This window comes from Lipotes vexillifer, unplaced genomic scaffold (assembly GCF_000442215.2).
Source record: "Lipotes vexillifer unplaced genomic scaffold, Lipotes_vexillifer_v1.1 scaffold1156, whole genome shotgun sequence".
NCBI classification, from domain to species: Eukaryota; Metazoa; Chordata; class Mammalia; order Artiodactyla; family Lipotidae; genus Lipotes; species Lipotes vexillifer.
In genome coordinates, this window is record NW_006773601.1 from 370,333 (window position 1) to 386,340 (window position 16,008).

At 35.5% G+C, this 16,008-nt stretch overlaps 1 protein-coding gene across 1 annotated transcript in view; it reads right to left on the bottom strand.

Annotated features, from left to right (window-relative positions):
- GLCCI1 (glucocorticoid induced 1) overlaps nt 1-16,008 on the bottom strand; it is a 142,571-nt gene that overhangs the window by 40,300 nt on the left and 86,263 nt on the right. The window contains exon 5 of the mRNA XM_007448446.1: nt 14,639-14,725. Coding sequence (XP_007448508.1) covers nt 14,639-14,725 — 87 coding nt within the window. The remainder of the gene's footprint in view (nt 1-14,638; nt 14,726-16,008) is intronic.

The window sequence follows — 16,008 nt, forward strand, 5'->3', positions numbered from 1 at the left end:
TGGCAGCTTTGTCGAACATTAACTGACCATAAAATATAAGGGTTTATTCATTGATTCACAATTTTGAATCATTTATCTATATTTCTTTCTTCTTTATGCTAATATTTTGCCAAATTTATTAATATAGATTTATAAGAAAGTATTGAAATTGTACCACGCAAGTCCTCCAAAGATTTTCTTCTTTTCAAAATTACTTTCGGCCAATCTAGGCCCTTCACATTTCCACATAAATTTTAGTATTAGCTTGTCAATTTTTACCAAAAACAAAAACACTGGGAAGAAAACAGGGATTATCCTGAATCAATCTGGGGAGAATTACCATTTTAATAATAATACTGAGTCTTCCAATCCATGAACAAACTGTCTATCCATTTATTTAAATCTTTTAAAATTTTGTCCAGCAGTGTTTTGTTTCCAGTGTATAAATCTTGAACTGCTGTTGTTTAATTTATTCCTAAATATTATAATATTTTTGATGCAACTGTAATTGTTTTCTGATTTAGGGGATTGTTCTTATCTAATATCTAGACAAACGCTTGATTCCTTTCCTTTTTTATTATCTACTTTACACATATTAGTGTATTATATACACTATATATACTGTATATATAGTGTATATAATACACAATTAGTGTATATATATCAATCCCAATCTCCCAATTCATCCCACCACCAGGCCTTCCCCCGCCTACCCCCCTTGGTGTCCATATGTTTGTTCTCTACATTTGTGTCTCTATTTGGGCCTTGCACACCGGTTCATCTGTACCATTTTTATAGATTCCACATATATGTATTAATATACAATATTGGTTTTTCTGACTTACTTCACTCTGTATGACAGTCTCTCAGTGCATCCCCATCTCTACAAATGACCCAATTTCTTTCCTTTTTATGGCTGAGTAATATTCCATTGTATATATGTACCACCTCTGCTTTATCAATTCATCTGTTGATGGGCATGACCTAGCTATTGTAAACAGTGCTGCAATGAACATTGGGATGCATGTGTCTTTTTGAATTATGGTTTTCTCTGGGTATATGCCCAGGAGTGGGATTGCTGGGTCATATAGTAATTCTATTTTTAGTTTTTTAAGGAACCTCCATACTGTTCTCCATAGTGGCTGTATCAATTTACATTCCCGCCAACAGTGCAAGAGGAGAAGATAGTGGAGTAGAAGGACGTGTGCTCACTCCCTCTTGCGAGAGCACCGGAATCGCAAGTAACTGCTGAACAATCATCGACAGGAAGACACTGGAACTCAGCAAAAAAGATACCCCACATCCAAATACAAACAAGAAACCACAATGAGACGGTAGGAGGGGTCACAATAAAATCAATTCCCATAACTGCTGGGTGGCTGACTAACAAACTGGAAAACACTTATACCACAGAAGTCCGCCCACTGGAGTGAAGGTTCTGAGCCTCATTTCAGGCTTCCCAACCTGGGGGTCTGGCAAAGAAGGAGGAATTCCTAGAGAATCACACTTTGAAGGCTAGCGGGATTTAACTGCAGGACTTCAACAGGACTGGGGGAAACAGAGACTCCACTCTTGGAGGGCACACACAAAGTAGTGTGTGCATCGGGACCCAGGGGAAGGAGCAGTGATCCCACAGGAGACTGAATCAGACCTACCTGCTAGTGTTGGAGGGTCTCCTGCAGAGGCAGGGGGTGGCTGTAGCTCACTGTGGGGACACGGACACTGACAGCAGAAGTTCTGGGAAGTATTCCTTGGTGTGAGCCCTCCCAGGGTCCACCATTAGCCCAACCAAAGAGCCAGGTAGGCTCCACTGTTGGGTCGCCTCACGCCAAACAACCAACACGTAAGGAACCCAGCCCCACCAATCATCAGACAAGTGGATTAAAGTTTTACTGAGCTCTGCCCACCAGAGCAACACCCAGCTGTATCCAACCTTCCCATCAGGAAACTTGCACAAGCCTCGTAGATAGCCTCATCCACCAGAGGGCAGACAGCAAAAGCAAGAACTACAGTCCTGCAGCCTGTGGAACAAAAACCACATTCACAGACAAGATGAAAAGGCAGAGAGCTATGTACCAGATAAAGGAACAAGATAAAACCCCAGAAAAACAACTAAATAAAGTGGAGATAGGCAACCTTCCAGAAAAAGAATTCAGAATAATGATAGTGAAGGTGATCCAGGACCTTGGAAAAAGAATGGAGGCAAAGATCAAGACAATGCAAGACATGCTTAACACAGACCTAGAAGAATTAAAGAATAAACACCTACAAGAATTAAAGAAAAAACAAGCAGAGATGAACACTACAATAACTGAAATGAAAATACACTAGAAGGAATCAACAGCAGAATAACTGAGGCAGCAGAACGGATAAGTGACCTGGAAGACAGAATGGTGGAATTCACTGCTGCAGAACAGAATAAAGAAAAAAGAATGAAAAGAAAAGAAGACAGCCTAAGAGACCTCTGGGACAACATTAAACACAACAACATTCACATTATAGAGGTCCCAGAAGGCAAAGAGAGAGAGGAAGGACCAGAGAAAATATCTGAAGAGATTATAGTCGAAAACTTTCCTAACATGGGAAAGGAAATAGCCACCCAAGTCCAGAAAGCACAGAGAGTCCCAGGCAGGATAAACCCAAGGAGAAACACACCAAGACACATAGTAATCAAATTGCTAACAATTAAAGACAAAGAAAACTGACTGAAAGCAACAAGGGAAAAATGAGAGATAACATACAAGGGAGCTCCCATAACATTAACCACTGATTTCTCAGCATAAACTCTACAAGCCATAAGGCAGTGGCATGATATATTTAAAGTGATGAAAGGAAAGAACCTACAACCAAGATTATTCTACCCGGCAAGGATCTCATTCAGATTCCATGGAGAAATCAAAAGCTTCACAGACAAGCAGAAGCTAAGAAAATTCAGCACCACCAAACCAGCTCTACAACAAAGGCTATAGGAACTTCTCTAAGTGGGAAACACAACAGAAGAAAAGGACCTACAAAAACAAACCCATAACAATTAAAAAAATGGTAATAGGAACATACATATCGATAATTACCTTAAACATGAATGGATTAAATGCTCCAACCAAAAGACACAGGCTCACTGAATGAACACAAAAACAAGACCCATATACATGCAATCTACAACAGACCCACTTCAGACCTAGGGACACATACAGACTGAAAGTGAGGGGCTGGAAAAAGATATTCCATGCAAATGGAAATCAAAAGAAACCTGGAGTAGCAATACTTATATCAGATAAAATAGACTTTAAAAGAAAGAATGTAACAAGAGGCAAGGAAGGACACTACATAATGATCAAGGGATCAATCCAAGAAGAAGATATAACAATTATATATGCAACCAACATAGGAGCACCTCAATACATAAGGCAAACGCTAACAGCTATAAAAGAGGAAATTGACAGTAACACAATAATAGTGGGGGACTTTGACACCTCACTTACACCAGTGGACAGATCATCCAAAACGAAAATAAATAAGGAAACACAAGCTTTAAATGACACAGCGGACCAGATAGATGTAATTCATATTTAAAGGACATTCCATCCGAAAACAGCATATTACACTTTCTTCTCAAGTGCACATGGAAAATTCTCCAGCATAGATCACATCTTGGGTCACAATGCAAGCCACAGTAAATTTAAGAAAATTGAAATCATATCCAGCATCTTTTCTGACCACAACGCTATGAGATCAGAAATGAATCACAGGGAAAAAAATGTAAAAAACACGAACACATGGAGGCTAAACAATACGTTACTAAATAACCAAGAGATCACTGAAGAAATCAAAGAGGAAATCAAAAATACAATCCCACCTCAAGAATCAAGAAAAATCTCAAATAAACAACCTAACCTTACACCTAAAGCAATCAGAGAAAGAACAAAAAAACGTATGGACAACAAGGGGGGAAAGTGGTGGGGGGCAGTGGTGGTGGTGGTGTGATGAATTGGGCAATTGGGATTGACATATATACAGTAATATGTATAAAATGGATAACTAATAAGAACCTGCTGTAAAAAATATAAATTTTAAAAAGTCTATGTGTTTGGAAAAAAAAAAAAAACTGCAAGAGGGTTCCCTTTCTCCACACCCTCTCCAGCACTTACTGTTTGTAGATTTTCTGATGATGTCCATTCTAAACAGTGTGAGGTGATACCTTCATTGTAGTTTTGACTTGCATTTCTCTAATAATTAGTGATGTTGAGCAGCTTTTCATGTGCTTCTTGGCCATCTGTATGTCTTCTTTGGAGAAATGTCTATTTAGGTCTTCTGCCCATTTTTTAATTGGGCTGTTTATTAATATTGAGCTGCACGAGCTGTTTATATATTGTGGAGATTAATCCTTTGTCTGGTGATTCCTTTGCAAGTATTTTCTCCCATTGTGAGGGTTGTCTTTTCGTCTTGTTTATCGTTTCCTTTGCTGTGCAAAAGCTTTAAGTTTCATTAGGTCCCATTTGTTTATTTCTGTTTTTATTTCCATTACTCTATGAGGTGGGTCAAAAAAGATCCTGCTGTGATTTATGTCAAAGAGTGTTCTTCCTATGTTTTCCTCCAAGAGTTTTATAGTGTCTGGTCTTACATTTAGGTCTTTAATCCATTTTGAGTTTGGGGTTTTTTTTTAGCTTATTAATTTAATTAATTAATTTATTTTTGGCAGCATTGGGCCTTCGTTGCTGCGTGTGGGCTTTCTCTGGTTGCAGGGAGTGGGGCTACTCTTCATTGTAGTGCACATGCTTCTCATTGTGGTGGCTTCTCTTGTTGCAGAGCACGGGCTCTAGGCACGCGGCCTTCAGTAGTTGCGGCTCGCGGGCTCTAAAGCGCAGGCTCAGTAGTTGTGGCACACCAGCTTAGCTGCTCCATGGCATGTGGGATCTTCCTGGACCAGGGCTTGAACCCGTGTCCCCTGCATTGGCAGGCAGATGCTTAACCGCTGCGCCACCAGGGAAGCCCTTGAGTTTATTTTTGTGTATGGTGTTAGGGAGTGTTCTAATTTCATTCTTTTACACGTAGCTGCCCAGTTTTCCTAGCACCACTTATTGAAGAGCCTGTCTTTTCTCCATTGTATATTCTTGCCTCCTTTGTCAAAGATAAGGTAACCATATGTGCATGGGTTTATCTCTGGGCTTTTAATCTTATTCCATTGATCTATATTTCTGTTTTTGTGCCAGTACCATAGTATCTTGATTACTGTAGCACTGTAGTATAGTTTGAAGTCAGGGAGCATGAGTCCTCCAGTTCCGTTTTTTCCCCCTCAAGATTGCTTTGGTTATTCGGGGTCTTTTGTGTCTCCATACAAATTTGAAGACTTTTTCTTCTACTTCTGTAAAAAATGCCATTGGCAATTTGATAGGTAATGTACTGAATCTGTAGATTGCTTTGTGTAGTATAGTCATTTTCACAATATTGATTCTTTGAATCCAAGAACATGGTATATCTCTCCATTTGTGTCACCTTTGATTTCTTTTATCAGTGTCTTATACTTATCTGGGTACAGATCTTTTACCTCCATAGGCAGTTTTATTCCTAGGTGTTTTATTCTTTTTGCTGCAATAGTGAATGGGATTGTTTCCCTAATTTCTCCTTCTGATCTTTCATTGTTAGTGTATAGGAATGCAAAAGATTGCTGTGCATTAATTTTGTAACCTGCAGCTTTACCAAATTCACTGATTAGCTCTAGTAATTTTCTGGTGGCATCTTTAGGAGTCTCTATGTATAGTGTCATGTCATCTGCGAACAGTGACAGTTTAACTTCTTCTTTTCCAATTTCTATTCCTTTTATTTCTTTTTCTTCCCTGATTGCCACAGATAGGACTTCCAAAACTATGTTGAATAATAGTGTTGAGAGTGGACATCTTGTCTTGTTCCTGATCTTAGAGGAAATGCTTTCAGTTTTTCATCATTGAGATGATGTTTGTTGTGGGTTTGTTGTATATGGCCCTTATTATGTTGAGGTAGGTTCCCTCTATGCCCACTTTCTGAAGAGTTTTTATCATAAATGGGTGTTGAATTTTGTCAAAAGATTTTTCTGCATCTATTGAGATGATCATATGGCTTTTATTCTTCAGTTTGTTAATGTGGTGTATCACACTGATTGATTTGCGTATATCGAAGAATCCTGCATCCCTGGGATAACTCCCACTTGATCATGTTGTATGATCCTTTTAATGTGTTGTTGGATTCTGTTTGCTAGTATTTTGTTGAGAATTTTTCCATCTATATTCATCAGTGACAATGGTATGTAATTTTCTTTTTTTGTAGTACCTTTGTCTGCTTTTGGTATCAGGGTGATGGTGGCCTCATAAAATGAGTTTGGGAGTGTTCCTTCCTCTGCAATTTTTTGGAAGAGTTTGAGAAGGACTGATGTTAGCTCTTCTCTAAATGTTTGATAGAATTCACCTGTGAAGCCATCTGGTCCCGGACTTCTGTTTGTTGGAAAATTTTTAATCACAGTTTCAATTTCATTACTTGTGATTGGTCTGTTCATATTTTCTGTTTCTTCCGGGTTCAGTCTTGGAAGGTTATACCTCTCTAAGAATTTGTCCATTTCTTCCAGGTTGTCCATTTTATTGGCAAAGAGTTACTTGTAGTAGTCTCTTAGGATGCTTTGTATTTGTATTTCTGCAGTGTCTTTCGTAACTTCTTTTTCATTTCTAATTTTATTGATTTGAGTCCTCTCCCTCTTTTTCTTGATGAGTCTGGCTAATGGTTTATCAATTTTGTTCATCTTCTCAAAGAACCAGCTTTTAGTTTTATTGATCTTTGCTATTGTTTTGTTTCTATTTATTTCTGCTCTGATCTTTATGATTTCTGTCCTTCTGCTAACTTTGGGTTTTGTTTGTTCTTCTTTCTCTAGTTACTTTAGGTGTAAGGTTAGATTGTTTACTTGAGATTTTTCTTGTTTCTTGAGGTAGGCTTGTATAGCTATAAACTTCCCTCTTAGAACTGCTTTTGCTGCATCCCATAGGTTTTGGATCGTCGTGTTTTCATTGTCATTTGTCTCTAGGTATTTTTTGATTTCCTCTTTGATTTCTTCAGTGATCTCTTGGTTATTTAGTAACGTATTGTTTAGCCTCCATGTGTTTGTGTTTATTACGTTTTTTTCCCTGTAATTCATTTCTGATCTTATAGCGTTGTGGTCAGAAAAGATGCTTGATATGATTTCAGTTTTCTTAAATTTACTGAGGCTTGATTTGTAACCCAAGATGTGATCTATCCTGGAGAATGTTCCATGCACACTTGAGAGGAAAGTGTAATCTGCTGTTTTTGGATGGAATGTCCTATAAATATCAATTAAATCTATCTGGTCTATTGTGTCGTTTAAAGCATCTGTTTCCTTATTTATTTTCATTTTGGATGATCTGTCCATTGTGTTACTGTCGATTTCCTCTTTTATAGCTGTTAGCAGTTGCCTTATATATTGAGGTGCTCCTGTGTTGGGTGCATATATATTTATAATTGTTATATCTTCTTGGATTGATCCCTTGATCATTATGTAGTGTCCTTCCTTGTCTCTTGTAACATTCTTTATTTTAAAGTCTATTTTATCTGATATGAGTATTGCTACTCCAGCTTTCTTTTGATTTCCATTTGCATGGAAATCTTTTTCTATCCCCTCACTTTCAGTCTGTATGTGTCCCTAGGTCTGAAGTGGGTCCCTTGTAGATGGCATATATATGGGTCTTGTTTTTGTATTCATTCAGCGAGCTTGTGTCTTTTGGTTGGCGCATTTAATCCATTCACATTTAAGGCAATTATTGATATGTATGTTCCTATTACCTTTTTCTTAATTATTTTGGGTTTGTTTTTGTAGGTCCTTTTCTTCTCTTGTGTTTCCCACTAAGTTCCTTTAGCATTTGTTGTAGAGCTGGTTTGGTGGTGCTGAGTTCTCTTTCCTTTTGCTTGTCTGTAAAATTTTTGATTTTTCCGTCGAATCTGAATGAGATCCTTGCTGGGTAGAGTAATCTTGTTTGTAGATTCTTCCCTTTCACCACTTTAAATATATCATGCCAGTCCCTTCTGGCTTGTAGAGTTTCTGCTGAGAAATCAGCTGTTAACCTTATGGGAGTTCCCTTGTATCTTATTTGTGGTTTCTCCCTTGTTGCTTTTAATAATTTTTGTTTGTCTTTAATTTTTGTCAATTTGATTACTATGTGTGTTGGCGTGTTTCTCCTTGGGTTTATCTTGCCTGGGAGTCTCTGTGCTTCCTGAACCTGGGTGGCTATTTCCTTTCCCCTGTTAGGGACGTTTTTGACTATAATCTCTTCAGATATTTTCTCAGGCTCTTTCTCTCTTCTCCTTCTGGGGCCCCTATAATGCGAATGTTGTTGCGTTTAATGTTGTTCTAGAGGTCTCTTAGGCTGTCTTCATTTCTTTTCATTATTTTTTCTTTATTCTGTTCCACGGAAGTGATTTTCACCATTCTGTCTTCCAGGTCAGTTATCTGTTCTTCTGCCTGAGTTATTCTGCTATTGATTCCTTCTAGTGTATTTTTCATTTCAGTTATTGTATTGTTCATCTCTGTTTGTTTGTTCTTTAATTCTTCTAGGTCTTTGTTAAACATTTCTTGCATCTTCTTCATCTTTGCCTTCAGTCTTTTTCCGAGGTCCTGTATCATCTTCACTATCATCATTCTGAATTCTTTTTCTGGAAGGTGCCTATCTCCACTGCATTTAGTTGGTTTTCTGGTGTTTTATCTTGTTCCTTCATCTGGTACATAGTACTCTGCCTTTTACTTTTGTCTGTCTTTCTTTGAATGTGGTTTTTGTTCCACAGGTTGCAGGATTGTAGTTCTTTTTGCTTCTGCTGTCTGTCTGCCCTCTGGTCGCATAGACTCTACCTTTAATCAGTTTTCACAACTGTGACAGCACATTCAATTCTCCTGCTAGCGTTGGAAGGTCAGCTGCAGAGGCTGGGGTGGCTGTGGCTCACCGCGGGGACAAGGACACTGGCAGCAGAAGTTCTGGGGAGTACTCCTTGGTGTGAACACTGCCAGAGTCCACCATTCACCCCACCAAAGTGCCTGTAAGCTCCCGCGGTGGGTCACCTCAGGTCAAACAACCAAACACTTGATTTCTGAATGTTGATCTTTTTTTCTGCAGCCTTGCTGAACTTGTATTAGTTCTAGTAATATATTTGTATGTTCCCTATAATTTCTACATATAGGATCATGTATCTCTGAATGAAGGCAGTTTTACCACTTCCTTAACAATCTGGATGTCTTTTATTCATTTTTCTTGCCTGACTAGAACCTCCTGTGCAAGTGAATAGCAGTGGTGACAAGGTGACAGTGGACATCACTACCTTATTTCTTATCTTAGAGGAAAGCATTCTTGCTTTCACCATTGAATATGATATTCTCTGTATGTCTTTCATAAATGCTGTTTAACAGGCAGAGAAAATTCTTTTTTATTCCTGGTTTGTTTAGAGATTTTTATCATGAATGGATGCTGCACTTTGGCAAATGCTTTCTGTGACTCTACTGAGATAATTATGCAGTTTTGTTTCTTTATTTTATTAATATAGTGTTTATTACATTAATTGAATTTTGGATCTTAAAAGAACTTTGCATTTCTGGAACAAGTCGCATTTGCTTTTGGTGTATAATCCTTTATATAAGTTGCTGGATTTGGTTTGCTAATATTCTGTTAAGGATTTTTGCATCTACATTCAAGAGAGATATTGATCTGAAATGTTAATGTCTTTGCCTGCCTTTGAAATCAGATAACTCTGGACTTATAAAATGAATTGGTAAGTTCTCCCTTCTCTTTTATTTTCTGAAAGAGTTTGTGAATGATTAACATTGTTTCTTCTTTGAATATTTGATAGAATTCACCAAATCCAATCCTGGGATTTTCTTTGTGGGAAGATTTTAAATTCCTAATTCAATTTATTTACTTGTTACAAGTCTGCTCAAATTTTCTATTTGTTCTTAAATCAGTCTTGGTAATTTCTTTCTAGTAATTTGTGTCTTGCTGGAATTTTATCCATTTTGGCTTATTTTCTAAATCGATGACATAAATTTGATTATAATATTCCATTATAATACTTTTAAGTTATGTAAGGTTGGTAGTAATGTCACCCCTTTCACTGTTGATTTTAGTAATTTGTGTGTTTTTTTTTTCTTGGTCAGTCTAGCTAAAGGTTTGTCCACCTTGTTGATCTTTTCAAAGAACCAACTTTTAGTTTTATTGGCTTTTTTCCAGTATTTTTCTGTTTCATTGGTTTTTGCTATATTCTTTATCATTTCCTTCCTCTGCTTGCTTTTGCTCTGCTTTGCTCTTCTTTGTCTCGTTTCTTAAGATGGAAGCTTAAAGTACTGATTTGAGAATTTTCTCTTTTTCTTATATATGCACTTAAGGTTTAAGTTTTCCTTGAAGCATCGCTTTACCTGTACACATAAATTCTAAGTTGTCTTTTTGCTTTCATTTATTTAAATATTTAAAATTTCCCTGTGGTATTAGGTAAGTGTTCTTTAATTGACAAATATTTGGGTTTGTTAAAGATTTCTTTCTGTTATATGACTTCAGTCCTGTGTAAACTACTGAGAGTTGTTTTATGGCCCAGTATATAGTCTCACCCAGAAAATGTTTCACACGTGTTTGCAAAGAATATGTATTCTGCAGTCAATGGGTAGAGCTTTCTATTTATGTCATTTAGGTCAAACGGACTGATGATACTGTTGAACTCCTCTATCTCCTTGCTGATTTCTACCTATTTAGTAGTTCTTTAAAGTATTGCAAGTAAGGTATTGAAATCCCCAATTAGAGAAACTGAATTTCTCCTTCCACAGTTTTGCTTCATGCATTTTGAGACTGTTGTTAGATGTACATACAATTTTTGACTGCTATATCTTCCTGAATGTATTGACCTTTTAGTCATTATGAAATGTCTCTATTTGTCTTCAGTAATACTTCTTGTCTTAAAGTCTATTTTGTCTTGATGTTTCCTTATCATTACTGTTTTCATTGTGTATCTTTCCCCATCTTTTTCCTTTCAACCTGTTTGTGTCTTGGAATCTAAATGTGTTTCTTATAGACGACATATAGCTGAGTGTTGCTTTTTTATCCAGTTTGACAACCTCTGCCTTTTGAATAGAATGTTCACTCCATTCACATTTAATGTAATTAGTTAAATACTTGGATTTATTCCTGCCATTTTGCTATTTTTCTATTTGTCACATCTTTTTTATTTCTCTCTTCCTCCTACACTGCTTTCTTTTGTGATAAATATTTTTTATTCTATCTTTTTAATCCATTTCTGATACTTTTTATTTTCTATTCTTATAGAGTTATTTTGTTAGCAACTGCTGTAGGGATTATAACATGAATTCTAATTTATTATAATCTACTTCAAAATAATATTTAATTCCAGTAAAAAAGAAACTATATTCCAAAATATGTCTTTTCCCTTGTTTTCTTTTGTGTTATTATTGTCATATATATTAAATGTATATGTTATAAACCCAACACAACAGTGTTAGAATTATTGTTTTATATAATCTTAGAAAAATGAGAAAAATCTATCTACGGACTGTTTTATATTTACCCACATATTTGCCAACATTCTTCAATTCTTCCTATTGATTTGAATTAAACTGGAGTCAATATCTTCAGTATTTCTTGTAAGACAGTCTAGTCAATCTTTGTTTATCCAGGAATACTTTATTTCACCTTTATTTTAAAAGACTGGGTTTTCTGAATATAGAATCCTTGGTTGATATTTTTCTTTTAGCACTTTGAATATGTCATGCTTTATGGTTTCCACTATTTCTGATGAAAAATACCAGTTGTTAAAGGTATTATTGGTCCCCTATGTGTAATGAGTCATTTTCTTCTTCCAGCTTCAAGATTTTCTCCTTTCCTTTAGCTTTCAACAGTTTAACTATGATGTGTCTATGTACAGCTCTGTGTGTTTTCCTACTTGGGGTTTGTTGAGCTTCTTGAATCTATATAGATTGTGTTTCATCATATCTGGAAAGTTTTCTGCCATTATCTCTTCAAATATTTTTTAACTCCCCTCTCCTCCCCTCAGTTTCCCATTATGTATATATGTATGAACTTAATGTTTCCCCACAGGCCTCTGAGGCTTCACTTTTCTTCAGTCTTTTTCCCTCTGCTCTTTCAGAGTATATAAATTCTCCTGACCTATATTCAAATTCACTGATCCTTCTGCCATCTTAAATCTTCTATCAAACTCATCTAGTGAATTTTTTTAAATTACTATACTTTTTAATGCTACAGTTTCTGTTTGTATATTTTTTACAATAATTACATCTATGTGGAAATTCTTTATTCATTGTGTCACTGTGGTCCTACTTCCCTTTGATGCTTTAAACATGGTTTTCTTTAGTTCTTTGAACATACTTATAATAGCTGCTTTGATGTTTTAGTCTGCTAAATCCAACATATGGAGACACTTAGATACAGTTTCTATTGACTGTTTTTTTTTTTCCTTAACTATGGGTCATCCTTTCTTGTTTCTTTGCATATCTCTAAATTTTTTGTTGAATGTTGGACATTTTAGATAATATATTGGAGCAACTCTAGATTCTGATTTTCTCTGAGGGTGGCTGATGGACTGAAAGTCTGTTTTCCCCACCATGTGTGGTTGCTGATATCTCTACTCCATCCCCCCCCCATCATTTTTCTTTCTACGACTGGCTTTTTAAGACCATTTTAAGCTGGTCTCCAGTGTCACCTTAGTGTTTAGCCAAAAACTATTCAGAGATTTTACTCAAACATCTCAATCCAGTAAAGCTTCCACTCTCAGGATGTGTGTGTATTTGAATGAGGATTTGTGTGTGAAATGAGGAGTGCATTCAAAGTTTGGGCCTTTTAAAAGTTGGCCTCAGATTTTATTACCACTAGGCCTGTTTGATCTCCTTTCCAGATATTCTTAGGCTCCACTAACCAGTGATACGTGGGTGACTGGGCCCACTTGATATTCTGCTGTGCCTGTCTACAGCCTCCAATCAACCTGTGATATGTGGTGAACTTATCAAGCCCCCAAGATTGTCTTACCTCCTAGAACTCTCTATAAAATCCTGCTACTCCATGAGTCTGTTGCTTGTCACAAATTAGACTGCAGTCTCAGACTAGCAGAGCCATTGGTCCTCCCTATTTGTTTGCAACTAAGATTCTTACCCTGAGTTCAGTACTTTTCATGAATAAAGTTTCTCAATTTATTTGGTTGATTTCCAGAGTGATGAATTTGTTTTGACAGTTTTGTCCAGCTTTATGATTGCTTTGTGAGGAAAGTAATTAAATCTCTCACTCAGTCATGTCAGCCATTCCTTTTTTAATAGTGTATATCATGTGTTGCTGTAGTCCAAAGTCAACTATACCTAATCTTGGCTATAACTTTGAGATTGTATTTACCTCTAAGATAAAAGAGCAAATTTACTTTTTATTCAATATTACTCAATATTCTGTGCATAGATATGTACCTATTTTAGACTAGATATATTAGACTCAGCTTCCTTTGTTTTTTGTTGCTGTTGGGAAAAACTGATTTTGCGCATATGTGTTTGTGTGCATAGATAGGCGTTGAGGATTTCTGTACATCAATAATATAAAGAAGTTCCTAAAAATGTAATACAATCACAGGCAAAATCATGCTAATAGACTACTATATCTATTCAGTCCAGACACCACAGTATATGAGAAATACTGATAACCTATAGTATGTGAAAATGATACTAAGAGGTATGGATACTATGGCATATGAAATATATTTGAGAGAAATGTCAATGTTTACCCTGGAGGAAAATGACATATTGCAAGCCTTTCAAATATTTAAATTAGACTTATTCAATATTGATACAGAGGGCCGAGTCAAAACTTAGGGGTATGATTTTGAGTTCAATATAGTACAAAATAAACTAACAACTTAAGTGGCAACAAACAGAACTGGTTTGGTTTTCTTGCAAAGTGATAAGCTTTTCTCACTGAGAATGACTGTAATAGACTAGATTAATGTTTTCTAAGGGGTGTTTATATAGGAGATGGACTAGATGACCTTCCAACTCTAAGTTTCTGTAATTTTATAAAAGCAAATAAATAAGAATTTAGACGGATAAAAGAGAACACTACAGGAAAATAATCAAAAAATATATTGATACATAAAATTATCATAATTTGGGTTATTCATAAGGGAATGGGTTATAATAACTGTTTCTCAAAGACATGGATTCCACTATACTATCAGGTCTCAAAGGGCGACAATATGCTGGATATCATTAAAAAATTATAAGAAGCAGAAAACACTATCCTACCTTTGTAAAAATTGTGATCTATAGTTCTAGTTGCGGTAACTCAAGAATAAGAAAGCTGAAGTGGGAACAAAATATAATAAATAAACAAGACAAAATTACATAAAATCAGACTTCATTCTGGAAAGGCAAAAGCTGAGTGGGTACATAAGAAATATTTATAAAGAATATGAAGGGCACAAATAATGTAAACTCAGAATTGTTCACCAAAATGTGGAAGGCAACCCTTAAAACTCTGAGAGAGGTAAGTTTATCACAAATATAGGAAGTATCATTATATTCAGGAAATAGTTAATATAATTTGCTAGGACCAAAGCAGGACATAGACTGAAAACAGAAGTGACTTACCTCTTTTAGTTGATCAGCACTCCCCCATGATGCAGAACGCTGATGTGACCTCTTTTCTGTGCCTTCTTCTACCCAACAGCTAGGTGTCTTTAAAAAAATAAGTAAAATAAAAAATAAAGAATTTTGCCTCTATCCTTAATCTCACAGCAAATCAAACATATTTCAAGATCTTAGCACATACCAATTAAAGGGTTATACTGAATACTAGAATGCCTTAAAAGCTAAGACTTTAATGACCCTGTGAAATGTTTATTATTCTGAATTAGATATGATCAATCTAAGATGTCTCTGAGTAATGTTACTCAAAACATTTGATTTTTTACATCAACATTAAATTTATCAAATTCAAAGAGAACTGTGAAATATGCATATTGGTGTTTTTAAAGAGAATAGGCAAACTAATTATGAAATGTTATGTTTACTAAAGAGAAGTAAGATTAACAGAACATGCTTAGAAGTAGTAGGGTTACAGATGACCTACATGTCAAATATTTAGTTAGGTAAAGGGCTGAATGTACTATACTCTTTCTGTACTCAGGGAAGAGTGTGTTAATAATAGTATCATTTTTTGAAAAACATCAAGCATCTTTATATAAAAATATAAAGTTACTATAAAAATAGAAAAAGTTATTATAAAAATAAACAAGATTAAGCTAAACTGACTGTAATTTAAAACAATGCATCTTAAAACCTGAGCTACATGGCAGAAAACAGAATTGCTTTTACCTAAAACTTCATTTTCAGCGATTTATCCTATAACAGACACTACATCCGAACATAACACAAAACACTAAATGCCAAATAGTAAGATCATTTCGTAGTTGTATTAAAAATTTTTAAATATTGAACTACCATCCTTAATATATGAGAAGACTCTTAGTGTAATGCAACTTAGGGAAAGTTAAAACCACTATTTTAAGACAGATATAGGGTAATGATTATCATATATAAATATTGGGTTAGATAAAAGTTCATTGGGGTTTTTCTGTAACATCTTAGGGAAAAAAACCCTAACGAACTTTTTGGCCAACCCAATATAAATATATATTGCTTCAAAAATTATTTTTTATTACATACAGAAAAGTTCATCATTCATATTGAGGCTGCACCTGTGACTTTACATAATACACAACTTATGAAGAAGCCATCGGTTCTATAGAATTCAAAATGCTTGTGGACAAAGTTTTAAATAATTACCACCTCTTAAAAGTAATGATGCTGCAAAATAAAACCAATAACAATTGAATGCTAGTTGAATAAAAATACACATAAACTGCTTAAACAGTTCAAATACTAAAGTGAAACTATTTAGTCATAATACTAAAATATTTTATTCACTTGGTAATTGCAAAGATAAGAGGTATTAATAT